This window comes from Myotis yumanensis, unplaced genomic scaffold, assembly GCF_028538775.1.
Source record: "Myotis yumanensis isolate MYYU_CA2020_CCGP unplaced genomic scaffold, mMyoYum1.0.hap1 SCAF_7, whole genome shotgun sequence".
NCBI classification, from domain to species: domain Eukaryota; kingdom Metazoa; phylum Chordata; class Mammalia; order Chiroptera; family Vespertilionidae; genus Myotis; species Myotis yumanensis.
This window is the reverse complement of record NW_027223758.1, coordinates 92,173,679-92,192,091: the sequence shown is the minus strand read 5'-3', so window position 1 is coordinate 92,192,091 and position 18,413 is coordinate 92,173,679. Positions and strand designations below refer to the sequence as shown.

Below are 18,413 nucleotides of genomic sequence, written 5' to 3'. Positions count from 1 at the left end.
AAGTTGATATCTCACTGTGGTCTTAATTTACCTTTCCCTGTCATTGGCATCTGTTATTTTGGACATTCGTCCTTTTAATATATGTGAACTAAAAATTTCTCTCATCCTGTGGTTTGTCTTTTTACCTAGTGGTCTTTTGCTAAACAAAAGCTCTTTTGATATAGTCAGATGTATCAAACATTATATAGTTAAATTCTTAGTCCAAGTTAAGAATGATAATTTTCTACATTAGGAGTTTAAAAGGTTTTCCTTTTTACCCTTGAGTGGTTTTTGTGGATGGTGTGAAGCTTTGGGTCTTTTCCATGTAGATAGCGCATGGACCTAGTCCTGTTTATTAAATAGTAGGTCTCTCTTTTCCTCACAGATCTGCAGGGCCTCTTAGGAAAATTCGATATTACATAACTATATGAGTCCATTTTGGGCTTCTCTGTTTTGTTCCATTGGTCAGTTCGTATAGTCTTACCATGCCTTCTTACTCATAGCATCTTACTGTAGCTTTATAGTTTCATGTCATGAAGAAAAAAGTATTTTGCCTCCTCCAGAAAGGTTTCAGCCATATACTTAGACTTTTAAGTAGGTTTGAGTAAAAACATTTTTATATTTTAGGTAACTAGAGGCTCGGTGCACAAAATCTGTGCTCGGGTTAGGTCCCTAGGCCTGGCCAGTAATCAGGGCCAATTGGGGCCTTCCTGCTGATGGCCAGGGCCTGTCGGCCAGGGGTGGGGGAGGGACCACAGGAGGTTGGCTGGCCACGGGAAGGACCAGGGGAGGTTGGGCGGCTGTGGAAGTGCACTGACCACCAGGGGCAGCTCCTGTATTGAGCATCTGCCCCCTGGTGGTCAGTGCGTGTCATAGCGATTGGTCGTTCTGGTTGTTGTTCCGGCATTCCGGGTGCTTAGGTTTTTATATATAGAGACTAGTAGATATGGAATTCAGTATGTACTAATCACTTTTTCAGACCATTTACATTACTGAAAGAAATAGGAGAAGAAATAGCTGATAATTATGCTTCATTTATCAGCCACATCAATTTTTTTTTCTTTTTCAATATAGGAACAGTTTTGATCAAAAGTAACAGTGGTCAGTTGATGTTGGTATCTCCTCAGCAACCTGTAACAAGAGCCGAGACTACAAGTACCATAATTTCAAGACCGGCGCTACCAACGAATCCTCAAACAGTCAAAATCTGTGCAATGCCGGTAATGTACCTTAACTCTTTTTTTCTTTTTTCATTTTCTTTAATTTATCAAGTATTTTGGTTTTGTCATTTGCTGATTGCTAAAACAATAAAAATTCAGTCTTCATACTCAAAGATTTTGTAGTCCTTAAGGGACTGTTCAAAGGGCTGTTTGTATCTTTAAATGGAAAGAAAGCCATTCTGCTTCAATTTTAATTTATAGTAAAATATTAAGACTACAGTTTAGTATTCACTTTTATCCGTAGCTTATAGAAATTACCTTTAAGAAATTCAGAACTTTAATGCAGTATTTTATCACCTTGGCGTTGTACAGGGCCAATTTATTTTACATACGTGATGATCTTTCTAGGCACCTGCAGCTTACTTTGTGTGCCTGAGTTAAAATATACATATACACATACTTCTGGGCATCTTTCTTTGATTACATAGAAAATGCTGAATATAGTATAGCATTTTCTTGATGAGTCAGGTTCATGCTAAAGAAAGATTGCACTGTTTCTGTGGTAATATTATTCTCTGCCAATTTAAATCTCCCCCACCCCCATTATTTTACTCTTCTAATTTGATTCTGGGTTTTCAACCAGTCGTTTTCTCTGTTAACTGTATCTGTCAGTGATAGCTACTCCTTCTCTTTCCAGTTTGCTGTATCTAACTGCAGTGGGTTGAGAAGATAAATTAGCAAGATTTTTTTCTGTCAATGATAGCAAATAAGAATCCACGTTCTCTATATACGCCATACTGTCGAGTTTGGAAATTTATCCTGAAGTAATTGGTTACTTATTTGTTAAATCACTTGCCTCCTTAGGTATATGAAATATCAACTGGTCGATTGGCCAGTTAAGTTCATAGTAGAGAATGTGCATAGCATTTATAAGGTTAGAAAGCCAGGTACAACGAAGAAGTTTGCTATGGTAAAGTGTTTTTATATTTGCCCCAGTACTGATTGATTTTATTTTTTTAAAAAAGATATCTTTATTGATTTCAGAGAGAAGGGAGAGGGAAAGAGAGATAGAAACATCAATGATGAGAGAGAATCATTGATTGGCTGTCTCTTGCACGTCCCCTAATGGGGATCAAGCCTGCAACCCAGGCATGTGCCCTTGACTGGAATCGAACCTGGGACCCTTCAGTCCGCAGACTAACGCTCTATCCACTGAGCCAAACCAGCTAGTGCCTGAGTGATTTTAAATTACTAATGCTGATGACTCTGTATTATCTCTCCAACCCCCAGAATTCTAATTCACAGTTAATCAAGAAAGTGGCTGTGGCACCTGTTAAACCATTGGCACAAATGGGAGCTACTGTGGTAACCACTGTTACAAAGCCTTCCTTAGTACAAGTAAGTGTGACAGACGGATGGCCATGTGTGCGCTGTTATTCTTCCATATTTCTTTATTATTTAGCTGCTAGAGGCCCGGAGCACGAATTCCTGCATGGGTGGGGTCAGGGTCAATAGGGCTGGGCTGGCCCTGCTCCCTGGTTGAACTCCCGGTTGAGGGGACAATTTGCATTATTAGCCTTTTATTATATAGGATTTTTAAAAAATATATATTTTATTGATTTTTTTACAGAGAGGAAAGGAGAGGGGTAGAGAGAAACATCGATCAGCTGCCTCCAGCACATCCCCTAGTGGGTATGTGCCCGCAACCAAGGTACATGCCCTTGACTGGAATCGAACCTGGGACCCCTCAGTCTGCAGGCTGACGCTCTATCCACTGAGCCAAACCAGTCAGGGCTATTATAATAGGATTTTCTGCCAGATGTATGAGTTGCTGACTGTGTGACATTGAAGAGAGCAATTTAGTGATGTATGATGACATGTATCAAACTGGTAACTGTTGGAGGTATGGGAAACACAAGATAAACGTGGTGTAGATCAGTGATGGCGAACCTATGACACCCGTGTCAGGTGACACGTGAACTCATTTTTTTGGTTGATTTTTCTTTGTTAAATGGCATTTAAATATATAAAATAAATATCAAAAATATAAGTGTTTGTTTTACTATGGTTGCAAATATCAAAAAATTTCTATATGTGACACGGCACCAGAGTTAAGTTAGGGTTTTTCAAAATGCTGACACGCCGAGCTCAAAAGGTTCACCATCACTGGTGTAGATTCTTAGAATATCAGCTTTACTTGAATATTTTAAATTAACACAAACACATCAAATTGCCATGTCTCCAAGTGTCCAGAAGCGGGTGCTGTATGCCGATAGAAGACAAGCATTTAAATTAGAATGAAGGTGCAGTGTTCGGTTTTATGTGTGAATTGTAAATATTATTCTCTCTCTACCCTCGAGCTTTACTCATTCTGTAACTTTTAGTGTCTATCCTTAAAATAAGTTTGTTGCTTTATCTCAATATAGTTTTCTAAATCACAACCTCACTTTGATTTCTTGTATGAAACTTTTTATCCTGCAGATGGTGCTATAATCACACCTCATTTCAGTGGAGGGTAGAAGAAGCAACTGAAATTCTTTTCAGTGTGAAAATAAGATATCATTTTCATAATATTTGTAATGCTTACTTACTCTTATGGTCTACATAAAAGCAGCTTACCTGAATACTAGAGGCCCGGTGCAGGAAATTCGTTCCCTCAGCTCGGCCTGCATCCTCTCACAATCTGGGACCCCTTGGGGGGTGTCGGGCCTAAACCGGCAGTCGGCTATCTCTCTCGCAATCTGGGACGCTGCATGCACCAGTGACCATACTTTTCATATAGGTGAAAGGCATCTTGCTGTTGTACGGGCAGCTATATTTTTTTGCCCTGATTATAAAAAGTAATACATAACATGATCCTTCTGAGGCAGTAGTACCATTTTCCCATCTTATGGGTGAAAAACTGAAGCAGAGAGAAGTTAAGTAATTGGCTTTGTCACACAGTTATAAGTGTCAGAATCAGGGCTGACCACAAAATGTGCAAGCCAGAGTCCATGCATGTTATCACTGCATCATCCTGTTTTTTCAGTGTTAGAGTAGCCTTGCCAGGTTTTAATTTTTAAATCTAACAGACTGTTCCCATCATATAGGGTAGGGTCCTTAGGCCTGGCTGGCCATCAGAGCCATCTGTGGGGCCCCTGGTCAGCCGGCCCTGCCCCCCCCCCCCCCCCCCCCCCCCCTCCCAATCAGTGCCACTGGTCGCCTTCCTCTGGGGGGAGCAGACTCCTGTGCTGAGCGTCTGCCCCCTGGTGGTCAGTGCGTGTCATAGTGACCTGTCATTCTGCTGGTCATTCTGCTGTTTGGTCGATTTGCATATTAGGGTTTTATTATACAGCGGGGCCTTGACTTACGAGTGTCCCGACTAACGAGTTTTTCGAGATACGAGCCGTCTCTCGGCCGATTTTTTGCTTTGAGTTGCGAGCTAAAATTCGGGTTACGAGCCAGCTTCAGATACCCCACCACTAGTTGGCGCAGCGAACGTCACAGTGAAAGCCACAACATCAGCCCAGCATCACGTGTCTCACTCGTTCACTTTTTGATTTGACATACGACTAATTTGAGTTATGAGCTCCGTCACGGAATGAATTAAACTGGTAAGTCAAGGACCCACTGTATAGGATAAAATGGCCAGTAAATCTCTCTGCTTTATACTTATGAAAAAGCAGAGAATTAGAGAACAGGAAATTCTATATTTCTATATAAAGGCTTACTATTTCCAATCCTTTTTAGAGAAGTATTAATATTTTGTGAGGACTTTGTGCTTGGCACTGTATTTCACAAAGAACCCTAAAGTAGTAGGTAGCATTGCTATTCCTGTTTTTTTTATAGACAGGAGTCAGAGGGTTAGCAGGAGTAAGTAACTTGCCTGAGGTCAATGCTCAGTAGGTGTCAATGAAAAGAAGGTAGGTGAGACTGAATCCCAGATCTACTAGAGTCCAGAGCTTTTGTAGCTGTTACATAACATAAAAGCAAAGATTTCAAGTCCATCTGTGTAGTCTGGTGAGTGAAATGAGGCGCCCACTATGATACCTATCTTAGTGATACATATCTGAACATATGCTCCTTTTAATTTCAGTCCGTGGCTGTGCCAACCAGTGTTGTCACAGTCACTCCTGTGAAGCCGTCGAATACTGTGACTACCCTGCAGCCTTCAAGTTTGGGAGCATCACACGCACCCTCTAGTGAGCCCCCCCTCAAAGCAGGGAACTCGGCAGCTGCTCAGACCAACCTCACTCCGGTAAGCTCTCACTGCACCTTCCGTCAATGCAGCTCTTCAGAAAAGTTTTACCTCTCTTATGAGCGCTTGTTTCTATTTCCATGTTTAGGCGATGCTAGAAAATGTGAAGAAATGTAAGAACTTTCTTGCGATGTTAATAAAACTAGCGTGTAGTGGATCACAGTCCCCGGAGATGGGCCAGAATGTCAAGAAGCTGGTGGGACAACTTTTGGTAAGTCAGTGCGCTGAAGCCTTGCAAGCTCTGTAGGATCCATAGAACGTCTTTTAAATGGGAAATGACTGTTTTTAAATGAAGTTCATTTTAAATGGGTTTTTACATAAACTTTGCTTTTGCTGCTTGAAAGCTTTGTGATGATTATAAGTCTCAGACAGGCCAATCTACTGTAGTATACACTGCTTTCTCTGTGTCAGTCTTCTTCCCTTAGCCAAAAGGGGACTTGGAGGGAAGGTTGACTTTGTCAAATAAAAAGTTATGAGAATTGTAAATGCCAAAAGCCGGGCTATTAAAGAATAAAATTCAGTTCTTTATGTCCAAACAACAAACTTTGGGACCTATGGAAATAAATTAACTTCCTTATACCTCAGCTTCCTTCTCTATGAGATGAGCAGAGTAGATGTGATGATCTTTGAGGTTTATGTTAAGTGCCAAGATGCCGTGTCTTTTAGCCACCAAATTGTTTCTTCTATCCTCTTTCAGGTAAAATGCTCAGATATGTTACAAAGTGGATGAATGTGGAAATTAGCATATTAACTGTTTAAGAAATATGCGGAGAATATAACAATATAATTTTGGATTTTTATTTTTATAAGAGTTTATTTGAACCAAACTGCTGACATATATATACTGAGAAGCAAGATCCCAAATGCTCTGAGAATAACAGCTTTGCATCTTTGTGTGCATTTGAAATGAAGGAGGGAAAATGGAGGATGACATGGAAGTGGGGAAAGCAAGGCAGGAGTTGGATTACAGGATAGTTAGCAAGATTGTGTGCTCTTTTTAGGGTTAATACCCCCTTTCCGGGTTTTCACCTCTGACATTTCCAAGGTTTGTTATATACATGCCCAAGAGCAATGGACAGAGCTGGCTTAAACTTTCCACTAAAGCTCAGGCCTGGGGCATGACTGCCCATGAGCTGCGCAGTTAGGCTTTTATGATCAGATCCCCTGTGAGGTTACTTCCCATAGAACACCCCCTCTTTTTGTCCGTAGTTCCCCTTTTTGATCATAAATCAATTGGAAGGATGCCTGGAAGACCAAAATTTTAGTCGGATAGTGTGGTCTCGCAGCTTTGGGAAGCCTCAGTATCAGTGTTGCCTTGCTGACCATTGGGGTGGGGCAGTGCTGTAACCATAGGATCTGAGTTGTGGGGGTATTTTTCCCAAAAAGGGAAGAGCAGGTTAATGGAAGGTAGTCAGGTCTTTTGACCTTCGTTGTGAGAAAATAGTCTTAGATCATTTTTATCCTATGAACTATCATGATTTGAGGTTTTATTTACCTTCTGTTTTATTTTTCTGTATATGGCTTCTAGTATAACATTTACATAAACCATGAGAAGAATATTAACAGTTATACATGTCCAATAGTCAGAAATAGCTGGACTATATAGAAAAACCCAAAGAACAAGTATAACAATTATTATGACTCATATCATTAGTATTTTAGGTAAAAACAGTAAAACAAAATGGGTTCTGAGTCCAGTCTCAATCCATAACGATAGAGCTTTGTCGGTGTCTTGGGATACTGTCTCTCTCTGGTGTCAGTGGCTTCTCACCCTCGAGGAGTCTTTGATGTCCGTAAACAGGACTAGATGTCCCTCAGATAGGTACCTGGGGAGTCCCTGTGATGTTGGAGAGGTCTTACCTGATGCTGCGTCACCAGCGTCTCCATCACAGGCTGCTCTTCCTTGAGCATCTTGATTGGGTCTGTAGCAGAAATGTTCTGTGTGGCTCACATTACTTAACACACAATATTAAAAAGATGTCTACTGAAGGGTTGATATTTAGTCAAATGAATTTTTACTGCTTCATTGAGGACATTTAAAAAGGAAACTGGCTCTATTTTTTTTTTTTTACCCCAAGTGCCTGGTGATAGAGAATATGATGACATCTCTTTCAATTTGTTGCCATTGTCTTTCTTGCCAGCAATTTTACCTACTGATGCTTCTATACCATCAGTGCAAATCTCAGCACAGTGAAACAGGCCAAAAAAAAAAAAACCTTCTTAGTATTAATATGAAAATAATTTAGACCTCATAGACCCCTGAAATGCTTAGAATGTAGGGCAGTATGGAAGGCTTCCTAAGTCCTTTGGAACAATTGTATATCTGTTATTACAGCCTCCCTGCATTCTAAAAATAGTGTATCCTGATGAAGGTAATTTCAAAATTGAAAAACCAAAACAAAAAACCTCCAGTCCCCCAAACCAAATAACTTCTTATTCTCTAGCCTAAGAAATGCAGGACTCCTGTCCACTTGGTCAGGCTCTGAACAGCCTGCGGTGCAGTAGCTCCACTCAGACGGCCAGCTCCACTCTGGTTTTGCTTACCGGGATCATCCCTGCATGAGCAAACATGTCCATTGTTTACGATTGCTCACTTCACAAGTGACATGAAAAAAATGCCTCCATTGAATGAGGGACTTACCACTGTTCAGAGCTTGTTATGTTTACCATCACGAATTACATGTTGTTCCTGCTTTAAAATATTTGTAGACCTAAACGTGTTTTTCTTTCCCTTGTCCTCAGGATGCAAAAATCGAAGCGGAGGAATTTACTAGACAACTGTATGTTGAGCTCAAGTCTTCACCCCAGCCTCACCTAGTCCCTTTTCTCAAGGTAGAGTTGCCTATTTATTACTTTGAAAAAATCCTTGGTATTAGATTACTTTTAATGTAATTTAAAACCCAAATATTTCAGCATGCTATCAACTTAAGGCGAAGGTAACTAGCAATGTAGGAGAGGCCTCTCAGTTTGTAACCTGTAACTCATGTTGCTAGTGCATATTCTTTGGTTTGGAACACGCTGGGAGAACCATCTGAGTCATGAATATAACCTGATTATGTTATTTAATGCTTGTATGTGCAAAATTCTTGACATTTACAAAAGTAGGGCCTTCTGCTCTTTTCCTAATGACTCACATTCTCTTAGAAATTAACAGCATAATGCCAAATTTAGGGAAAGGCTTTTTTTTTTTTTTTTCAATTTCAGAGAGGAAGGGAGAGGGAGAGAGAGAGAAACATCAGCGATGAGAGAGAACCATTGATCGACTGCTTTTCGAGCCTGCAACCCAGGCATGTGCCCTGACCAGGAATTGAACCATGACCCTTGGGTCATAGGTCAGTGATCAACCACTGAACCATGCCGGCTGGGCTGGAAAGGCTATTTTAAAAAGTTAATTTATTTTGTTAGTAGCATATTCTTCTGTAAGATGTATTGAATTAAACAGAATTTTAATGGAGAACAGTAACTTTGACAATAAGAGCCTGGTTTGGCGGAATAAAAATTGATGTTTAGTATTCAAAAGTTTAAGACTGACATAATCATTTCATTTTGAAAAATAAAGCACTTTTCGTTTGAAATAAATTAAATCTTGGATATTGACAGACATAAATAAGTGATGTCAGATTTCCTCAACTGAAAAGTTGATGTACTTTTGGATTATTTTATGTTGTAAAGATATGAAATACAAAGTGTTTTTATGTTACTAGTCATTGATCTCCTTAGTGGTTGGTGTTTTCCCCTTCCCTGCTTCTAGAAAAGTGTGAGTGCCTTGCGACAGCTCCTGCCCAGCTCTCAGAGCTTCATCCAGCAGTGTGTTCAGCAGACCTCCGGGGAGGCCGTCGTTGCTACCTGCACCACTCCGGTGACCGCTGTGGCGACAGCAACCAACTCCTCAGTCCAGGCTGAACGGGCCCTGGTCGTTTCTGGAGCAGCCACACCCAGAACGGTGTCCACGCAAAGTGTGAATTCCTTTGTTGGCCCAGGGGGAGCAAACGCTGGAGTGGTGACACTTCATTCTGTGGGTCCAGCTGCTGTAGCAGGAGGAGCAGCAGCCGGAACCGTCGTGCTTCAGACGCCAAAACCACTTGTGACCTCTGTACAGAACACAGTGGCAGCAGTCTCGCTTCCCCCTGAGAAGCCAGTGGTCTCCGGAGCAGGGGTGACGCTGGCCCTCCCATCAGTAACTTTGGGAGAAACTTCATCAGCTATTTGTCTTCCGTCTGTGAAAACTGTCGTTACTTCTGCTGGGACCACCTCTGAGAAGCCTGTCATGGGCGCTCCGGTCCAGATCACACTCGCACAGCCGGGACCCGTCCTTTCCCAGTCGGCTGCTCTCCCACAGGCAGTGAAAGTCAAGCAGCTGGTGAGTACCATTTCCTTCCTTCCTCTTTTCCGTATTTTGTAAATTTCAACCATTCAGAAAATTGGCAAGACTAGTACCCTGTGTACTAGTCAGCCCCTGTGTACCCTGGGCCACGTTGGACCAGTTGTTAACGTTTTACCACATTTGCTTTGCTCTCCCTCGCTCTGCTGGCAAACTAACTGCAAAACACACACACACACACACACACACACACACACACACACATGCACGTCATTTTTTTCTGAACCATTTGAGAGGTGGAAATCATGACATTGCACCTCTACACTGCGTATCTCTTAAGGAAAAGTCTCTTTGTTTTTTGTTTTTTCTAATCCTCACCTGAGGATACTTTTTCCATTGATTTTTAGAGAGAGTGGGGCGGGGAGAGAAAGAGAGAGGGAGACATCGATGTGAGAGAGGCACATTGATAGGTTGCCTCCTGCTCCTCCTGCTCTCTCTCTCTGTATAAATCTCTTACATATTTTCACTCATTATTTTCCTTTTTTGACAAATGTGCAGGAGAATGCTGCCCCAAGTGTCATGGTTGTTATGATGAGCAATAATGGGGACCCAAGATTGTGTGTCCCAGCTCAAATTTGGTACATATAAATATCCCATATCATCATGTATTCTATGTGTGTGTGTGTGTGTGCACGCACACATGTATTTGAACTGACACCTTTGCCTCCTGCCACTGGCATGAACTTGACCCTGATTGGTCTGTAGGCCAGGCCACGCACAGCACCAGATGCAGGTTGTCACTGAGGCTCACCGTCCCAAGCTGGTTCTGTGCAAGGTATTACAACCAGCATCGGGTCCCCCGAGGGGTCCCAGACTGCGAGAGAGCACAGGCTGGGCTAAGGGACATAGAGTCTATTCTCAGAATGATGGCAGTTGAATTATTCCAATTTAGTATTTCTTCTCTAGGGGCATTAGTTCCTATTTGGAGTTTCCTATGATTCTCTACAGAGAGAAGGGAGAGGGATAGAGAGTCAGAAACATCGATGAGAGAGAAACATCGATCAGCTGCCTTTCTGCACACCCCCAACTGGGGATGCGCCCGCAACCAAGGCACATGCTCTTGACCGAAATTGAACTTGGGACCCTTCAGTCTGCAGGCCAGCGCTCTATCCACTGAGCCAAACCGGCCAGGGTGCTATGAGTTACTTTTATTTAGTGATTGATGCACACTAGATTTTATATTTTATTTACAATAAAAATTAAAATACAGAATAAATTGTACTCCCAAATTCTGTTCAGAAGTCTGTCTCCTGGCACATTTATATTAGCCAAAAATGAATTTAAGGACTTAAAATAGTTCATTGTCAGTAGCTGGCTCAAATACATGGTGACTATTTTTCTTCTTTGAGGTGGGGGAAAAAAAAAAGGAACTTCTGCTATTATACTTTTTTCCTTCTTTGAAGCTAAAAATAAGGCCCTGCTATTATTACCTTAACTTTGCTTCCTTTGTCCCCAACACTCACTCTTTGGATTTCTTGAACTGTTTATTTTGGAGGATGCCTTTAGCATTGTCATTTTCCAGGTATTTTTTAAAAACGGCCCATTAAAAGTCTATCTTTTGGAGATGTATAGTATTTTGAAATACTTATCCTATATAATAAAAGCCTAACATGCTAAGTGTCTGGTCGACTGGTTGGCTGTTCAACCAATTAAAGCATCAAAGTATAATATGATAATGATATGCTAAGGCTGCTCAACCGCTTGCTATGATGTGCACTGACCACCAGGGGGCAGACGCTCCGACTGGTAGGTTAGCTTGCTGCTGGGGTCCGGCCAATTGGGACTGAGAAAGATGGGCCAGACACGGTCTGGAACCCTCCCGTGTTCCCTCCCCAGCTGGCCAGCCTCCCCTGCATCTCTCCCCTGCCCCGATCATGCACCGGTGGGGTCCCTCGGCCTGGCCTGTGCCCTCTCGAAATCCGGGACACCTCGGGGGATGTCGGAAAGCTGGTTTCAACCCGATCCTGCAGGCCAGGCTGAGGAACCCCCACTGGTGCACGAATTCATGCACTGGGCCTCTAGTAGATAGATAAAAAATTATATCTGGGGGTGCTTTAAAATAATTGGGGATGGTAGCGAAGTGGGTGGAGATATACAGGAAACAATGTTGGTAAAGAATTAATCATCGTTGAAGCTGGGTAATAATGGCATAGGTCAGTGGTCTGCAAACTCATTAGTCAACAGAGCCAAATATCAACAGTACTTCTTCAAAATAGACTCGCCCAGGCGGAAAACCAACTTCTGTTCATGGGCCACGAAGTTTCAATCGCACTGTACGTGCGCCTGCACGTGGTATTTTGTGGAAGAACCACACTCAAGGGGTCAAAGAGCTGCATGTGGCTTGCGAGCCGCAGTTTGCTGACCACGGGCATAGGTGGTTTCATCTTACTGTTTCTTCTGCCTTTGTATATATTTGAAATTTTCCATGATAAAAGTTAAAAAATGAAAATATGGCACATATGGAGGTTTAAATTGGGCAATATGTAATGTAAATTTGAGCTCCACTCTAAGAAGCAATATAATGTGTGAGATCATCATGTTTTTCAGTTTTGAACAAGATAATTTTGCCACGTACAGATTTAGATTTAAGTAGGCATTCTTGTTATGCTACGACCAGGTATATTTACCGCTGGGTGAGCACAGTTGGCTGTTCTCTTGTTATAACTGAAGCAGGTTTGCTTGAATGACTATAACGACGGTTCTCATTGTTTCAGGTAGTCCAGCAGCCTTCAGGGTGCATTTCCAGACAAGTGGGCACAGTCCCCCCTTCCTCAGCACTGACCCTTCAGAAGAAGATGCCCGTGAGCACTGCAGCAACTTCCGGTCAGCCACCTCCAGCCAGACTCTGACCCATCACACTGGGTTTGAAACGGCATGGGGTTTTGTACTCTCTTTTAATGTTCTATTTATTAAGAGACGACAGATGTGGTCTTTTATGTTGGGACCTGAGAGAGAAGACTGAAAGGTAACTGTGGTACATCTTTGTACCTACAGAGCCACTTTCTAAGGGGATATGTTGTTTTAGAGTAAAAGAAGCAACTATTCACAGTATTTGTAATCAGATACATCAGTCCAGTAGTAAATAAGTACTTTTTAAAAAATATATGTTTTATTGATTTTTTACAGAGAGGAAGGGAGAGGGATAGAGAGTTAGAAACATCGATGAGAGAGAAACATCAATCAGCTGCCTCTTGCACACCCCCTCTTGGGGATGTGCCCACAACCGAGGTACATGCCCTTGACCGGAATTGAACCCAGGACCCTTCAGTCCGCAGGCCGACGCTCTATCCACTGAGCCAAACTGATTAGGGCAGTACTTTTTTGACTTAGAAAATTTTCTGTAGCCTTTTTTTTTTTTTAAATGTGCTTTTTTCTTTGTCAATTAGTCTTGCGCATAAAATTTAGAGGTTTTTATTGTTTTTTAAAATCTACCATAGAAATGATATATCATTAACATGTTTCTGTCACTTTTTCTGCATACTATTTTTACAGTGCTGGTAATTCTGTAGATAATTTGAAGGCTGGAGGTCTTGATTTTAGTGAATGATTTCGTGTGCAGGCAATAAATTCATTGCCATGTTTGAATTTAAACATAGTTTTAGGGCAGTTTGAGGTTTTCTTTGATTATTCTTTGTTATTAAAAGCTGTCCTGAATTTTTCATCATGTGGCGTGATTGCCTGTTTAAAAGCATACTTTTTTTCTTTGTTTGTTTTTGTAGCTTCCATTCTAAAGCAAACTACCCTGCCAGGAAATAAAATTCTGCCTCTTCAAGTATCTTCTATTCGGAAAGATAAAATAAAGGAGAATGGAGCGACGTCCTTGAGGTAAAGAAAATAAATAGTTAAAACTTGATTTGGATTAAGGAAGTGACATTTCAAAAAAAGAAAAGGGATGACAGATAGTACTCTTAATAATAAATATATTTATGCATTTAAAAAACCGAACAGAACTTTGAGTATAATTTATAAACAAAAAGTGCTGACACCTTTTCAACAATGTCTGTGCATGTGACGCTGGCACGGATTTTAAGTGTACATCTTAATGAATTTTGACAATCATATATACTGGGGTAATCATAATCCAGATTAAGATGCAGAACATATCCATTGCTTTTATGCTCCATTAAAATCAATATCCCAATCCCTGCCTCCTACAGCCACTATTTTTATATCTATCACCATGGGTCATTTTTGTCTATTCTTAAACTTCACATAAATGAAAAATTACATTACCTGCTCTTTTGCTTCTGAATTTTTTTATGCAGTATGTTTTTGAAGTTCATATCCTACATCATTATGAATATTAGAAAATTGTTCTTTGCATTGGGGAAGAAGTATTTGTTGTATGAATAAATCCTTTTTCTTGTTGATGAACACTGGGTTGTTTTCAGTTTTTAACAATTATATATGAAGCCACTATTAATATTTACGTACAGGTTTTTGTATGAACATAGTTTCTCATTTCTCTCAAGTAAATATGTGGGAGTATGATGGCTGGGTCATTACATACGTGTGTATTTAACTACAGAAGGTCCTGGATTTCTGGATTTACTACAATTCAACTTAATGATTTTTTGACTTTATAGTGGCTTGAAAACTATATGCATTCACTAGAAACAGTACTTCGAATCTTGAATTGCTACTATTTCCTGGGCTAGCAGAGGGCTTTACGACTCTCGTAGGGTGCGGGGCAGCAGCAGCGAGGTGGTTTCGCCCAGCTGCAGGCTACTGTAAGTGTTCCAAGCGTGTAAGGTGCTGAGGCCAAGCTGGTAGGGTCAATAGGTTCGCTGTTTTAAATGCATTTACGACTTAAAATATATTCAAATTCCTGGGGCTTAAGTCCAGGAGCACCTGTACTTAAACTATCAAACTGTTTACCACAGGGACCGTCCCATTTATATTCCCACCAGCAATAATGAGAGGCCAGTCGCTCTCCAAGTCAGATTATTTTAGGTTATTTATGTAGAGCAGCGGTTCTCAACCTTGGCTGCACATTAGAATCACCTGGGAATCTTTTTAAAATCCTGATTTCTGGGCCCCATCCTCCGGAAATTCTGTTTCTTTGTTACTAATGTTGTGGCCTCACCCCATAACAAAGAAACAGAATTTCTGGAGGATGAGGCCCAGAAATCAGGATTTTAAAAAGATTCCCAGGTGATTCTAATGTGCAGCCAAGGTTGAGAACCACTGATGTAGATGATGTGATCAGGAGTAAGATTAGAATTTTGGGTTACCTTTTTTCTCTCTCTCTTCAGCAGTTTAAAAATGTCTTTCTGTTGTTTTCTGCTATCCATGTATGTGTTCGCTTTCACAGATAAAACATGTATAGAAAAGTTACCCTGCTTTTTAAAAAATATATATATATTTCTTTATTGATGTCAGAGAGGAAGGGAGAGGGAGAGAGAAACATCAGTGATAAGAGGGAATCATTGATTGGCTGCCTCCTGCACGTCCCCTGCTGGGGAATCCAGTCTGCAACCCGGGCATGTGCCCTTGGCCAGAATCAAACCTGGGACCTTTCGTTCCGCAGGCCGACGCTCTATCCATTGAGCTAAACCAGCTAGGGCGTTACCCTGCTTTAAACTACAGGGAAAGAGCAACACCTTTGGAACTCCAGTGATTTCAAACATTGGATGATCAAGTATTCAGTATTAAAAACTATTATGAAATGGTTAAAAATAAAATGTGGAATCACAAAAATGAGCAAGTAATAATTACCTATTAAGAAATGAATACAAGCATTTGAAAAAGAACCAAATAAGACCTTGAGAAGTGAAAAATGGAATTGTTGAATCTGAAACCTTATTGGCTAGTAAATTGGATGAACCCTGAGGGCCCAAGTCCAGTTTGCTTTACTGCAGGGAGGACTGATGGCTGTTTCTTGCAGCAAACGGGGGGTGACTGTTGATTGGGACCACGTGAGCCTTTTTCTAGGGAACCTGACTTAGACAGTTTCTCCACTGTAACAGGCCCAGGAGCTGGGGCTGCCTCAGGCATGCGCTCGGAGGCAGTTCTGCCTTTATAGCGTGCTCATTGCTTATTTTTACTGACACCTTTTCGACAATGTCTGTGCACGCAACACTGGAATGAGAATGTCTTATGCTGGTCTAGTTGTAATGTGTAATTTCTCCTTCGTAAATCTAGTCACTTACTGCCTGAGGCAAAAGTGTCACCATTTGTATTTTCATTGGGAAATTTCTAGCTTATTACTTTTGCTGAGTTCTTACTGTTTTTTTAGATTCATATACTTTTGTGAGTGTGTAATTATTTGTTGTACATGTTGTAAATATTTACTCTTTGGCTTAACTTGTCACTGTTTTTCGTGTCTTTTGTTATACGAAGGTTTTGTCACAATATTGGATTCCTCTATGGCTTTTGAATTTGATCTATTCTAAGAAATCCATCCCTATCCTCAGCTCATAGTGATGTGATCCTATATCTTTTTCAAGATATCTGTACACACACACACACACCTCACATATGCACACATACCCTTTTATCTTAAGTAATTCTTGATTTTTATCTTTGTAAATGTCTCCTGCTACAAATTCTTTGTAACTGACTCAGTCATTTGCCATTTTGCAGCTTATGTTCTGAAATGTAAACTATAGAATTTCATTTTAGTTCTATGTTTTTGTTTTATGTCTATGTTAATATTTTTGCATTTTCAATTATTACCACTTCAGTATTTGTTTTTATATCTGATAGAGCATGTTTTTTCGCTTTATCCCTTTTTAAATCAAAGATACCTTGATTTTCCTTGTTATTTTTCTATTGCACATGAATTTTAGAAACATGACAGTTCTATGAAAATTTTGTATTGAGATGATGAGATTAGATTAATTTGGGGGAGAATTGACTATTTTATGAATTCTTAATATAATTGTTAGACTCCAGTGAGGTTGTAGATAACAGAAAAACTAAAAAGCAGTGGCATAAGCAGGACAGAAGATAGTCTCTCAGTCGAATACGGGGGAGGTAGGGAGACCGTTGTGTGTGTAATGGCTCATAGTTTCAGGGCCCAGGGCTCCTAGTTTGCATTCGCTCTGTTCTTCAGCACACTAGTTGTGTCCCGCACACATGTCAGATGTGATAGGCCCTGGACTCTGTCTCCCGTCTTCATGTGGCCTGGGCCTTCGTAGTACAGTTTTAACGCTGATATCTTTGCTTTTTGCACTGAGCTACAGTTTTCCATTATATAATGCTTTCCAGTAATTTGAGTCATGTGGTTGTATACACAGTTTAGAGCAGTGATGGCGAACCTATGACACGCGTGTCAGAGGTGACACCTGAACTCATTTTTTTGGTTGATTTTTCTTTGTTAAATGGCATTTAAATATATAAAATAAATACAAAAAATGTAAGTCTTTGTTTTACTATGGTTGCAAATATCAAAAAATTTCTATATGTGACATGGCACCAGAGTTAAGTTAGGGTTTTTCAAAATGCTGACACGACGAGCTCAAAAGTCGCCATCACTGGCTTAGAGTGATGCCTTTTTATTTAAGTTTGCTTCCTTGGATATGTAACATCAATATCACTTCAGTTATTGTTGAAATGTTTTTGTTTTTTTTTTTTAAAAATATATTTTATTGATTTTTCACAGAGAGGAAGGGAGAGAGATAGATAGTCAGAAACATCGATGGGAGAGAAACATCGACCAGCTGCCTCCTGCACATCTCCCACTGGGGATGTGCCCGCAACCCAGGTACATGCCCTTGACCGGAATCGAACCTGGGACCCTTCAGTCCGCAGGCCGACGCTCTATCCACTGAGCCAAGCCGGTTCCGGCTATTGTTGAAATGTTGACTCTTGTTAGTAAGAAGGAAGTATTCTTGTGGCATTAACTCTTGTCTTGACTTAACTGGATGAGGTGTAATAACAGTGATATCTGCCTACTTTTTCAAAATCCTATTTTCTATTCTGCTCAGTATACCCTAATGAGTAGCGGTAGCACTATCCTTCTTAAACACCTGAGGGTGCCAGAGATTCATGTTTCACTCACTACTTCAGAATTCGAAGCGACAAACGTTATACTTCCTCTGCATGTTTGTATAGTTAGGCCTGTTTAAACTGACTGGCTATTTGATGATAATTAGGAATTGTTGTTGCTTTTTGGATAATGTGATAATGCTTTATGGTTAAGTATTTTTAGAGTCTTTATATTTTAGAGAAAAGTAATAAAATGCTTATGGATGAATAATGCATGTATATTCTGTTAGTGGAGGTCTTTGAACAGCTAGGAGTTTAATGTGATTTTTGAAACTTTTCTTTAAAAGCCACTTTGAGAAAATAATATAGGATGGTTACATGTTATTTGCATAGATAGTATTACTCCAACTTTAATGTCCATTTTTTCATATTGCAGGAATCAGATTCTCTAGTGTAGACTAACCATACGTTCTACTTTGCTTCAAATGTAATTCATTGTTTTGCTGCTGTATGATTAATAGTGTGTTTTAACCATTTGGTTTCAGAATAGCTAGTCAAGAAAGCCTCTTCTCCAGGGTCTGATGTAGGTACAGACTTGAGAACTGAGTTACTTCTGCTGCCCCGCAGTGGACAGGGGAGTGCACTGGGGAACGTGGGGGCTTTTAATCATCTTGGGTGAAAACAAGTCTGTCTTTCCTTGTGTAGGGGATTTGTGGATAAGGTG

At 40.6% G+C, this 18,413-nt stretch overlaps 1 protein-coding gene across 5 annotated transcripts in view; it reads left to right on the top strand.

The window, feature by feature from the left end:
• Positions 1–18,413, top strand: part of TAF4B (TATA-box binding protein associated factor 4b) — a 98,203-nt gene that overhangs the window by 4,560 nt on the left and 75,230 nt on the right. For all 5 annotated transcript variants that reach the window (XR_011472217.1, XR_011472215.1, XR_011472218.1 and 2 more), the window contains exons 2-9: positions 1,054–1,199; positions 2,430–2,537; positions 5,215–5,376; positions 5,465–5,587; positions 8,119–8,208; positions 9,128–9,736; positions 12,472–12,580; positions 13,477–13,582. Coding sequence is in view for 1 of the 5 variants with exons in the window: in XM_070421252.1 (XP_070277353.1) it covers positions 1,054–1,199; positions 2,430–2,537; positions 5,215–5,376; positions 5,465–5,587; positions 8,119–8,208; positions 9,128–9,736; positions 12,472–12,580; positions 13,477–13,582 (1,453 nt within the window). In the remaining 4 variants the exon portion in view is untranslated. The remainder of the gene's footprint in view (positions 1–1,053; positions 1,200–2,429; positions 2,538–5,214; positions 5,377–5,464; positions 5,588–8,118; positions 8,209–9,127; positions 9,737–12,471; positions 12,581–13,476; positions 13,583–18,413) is intronic.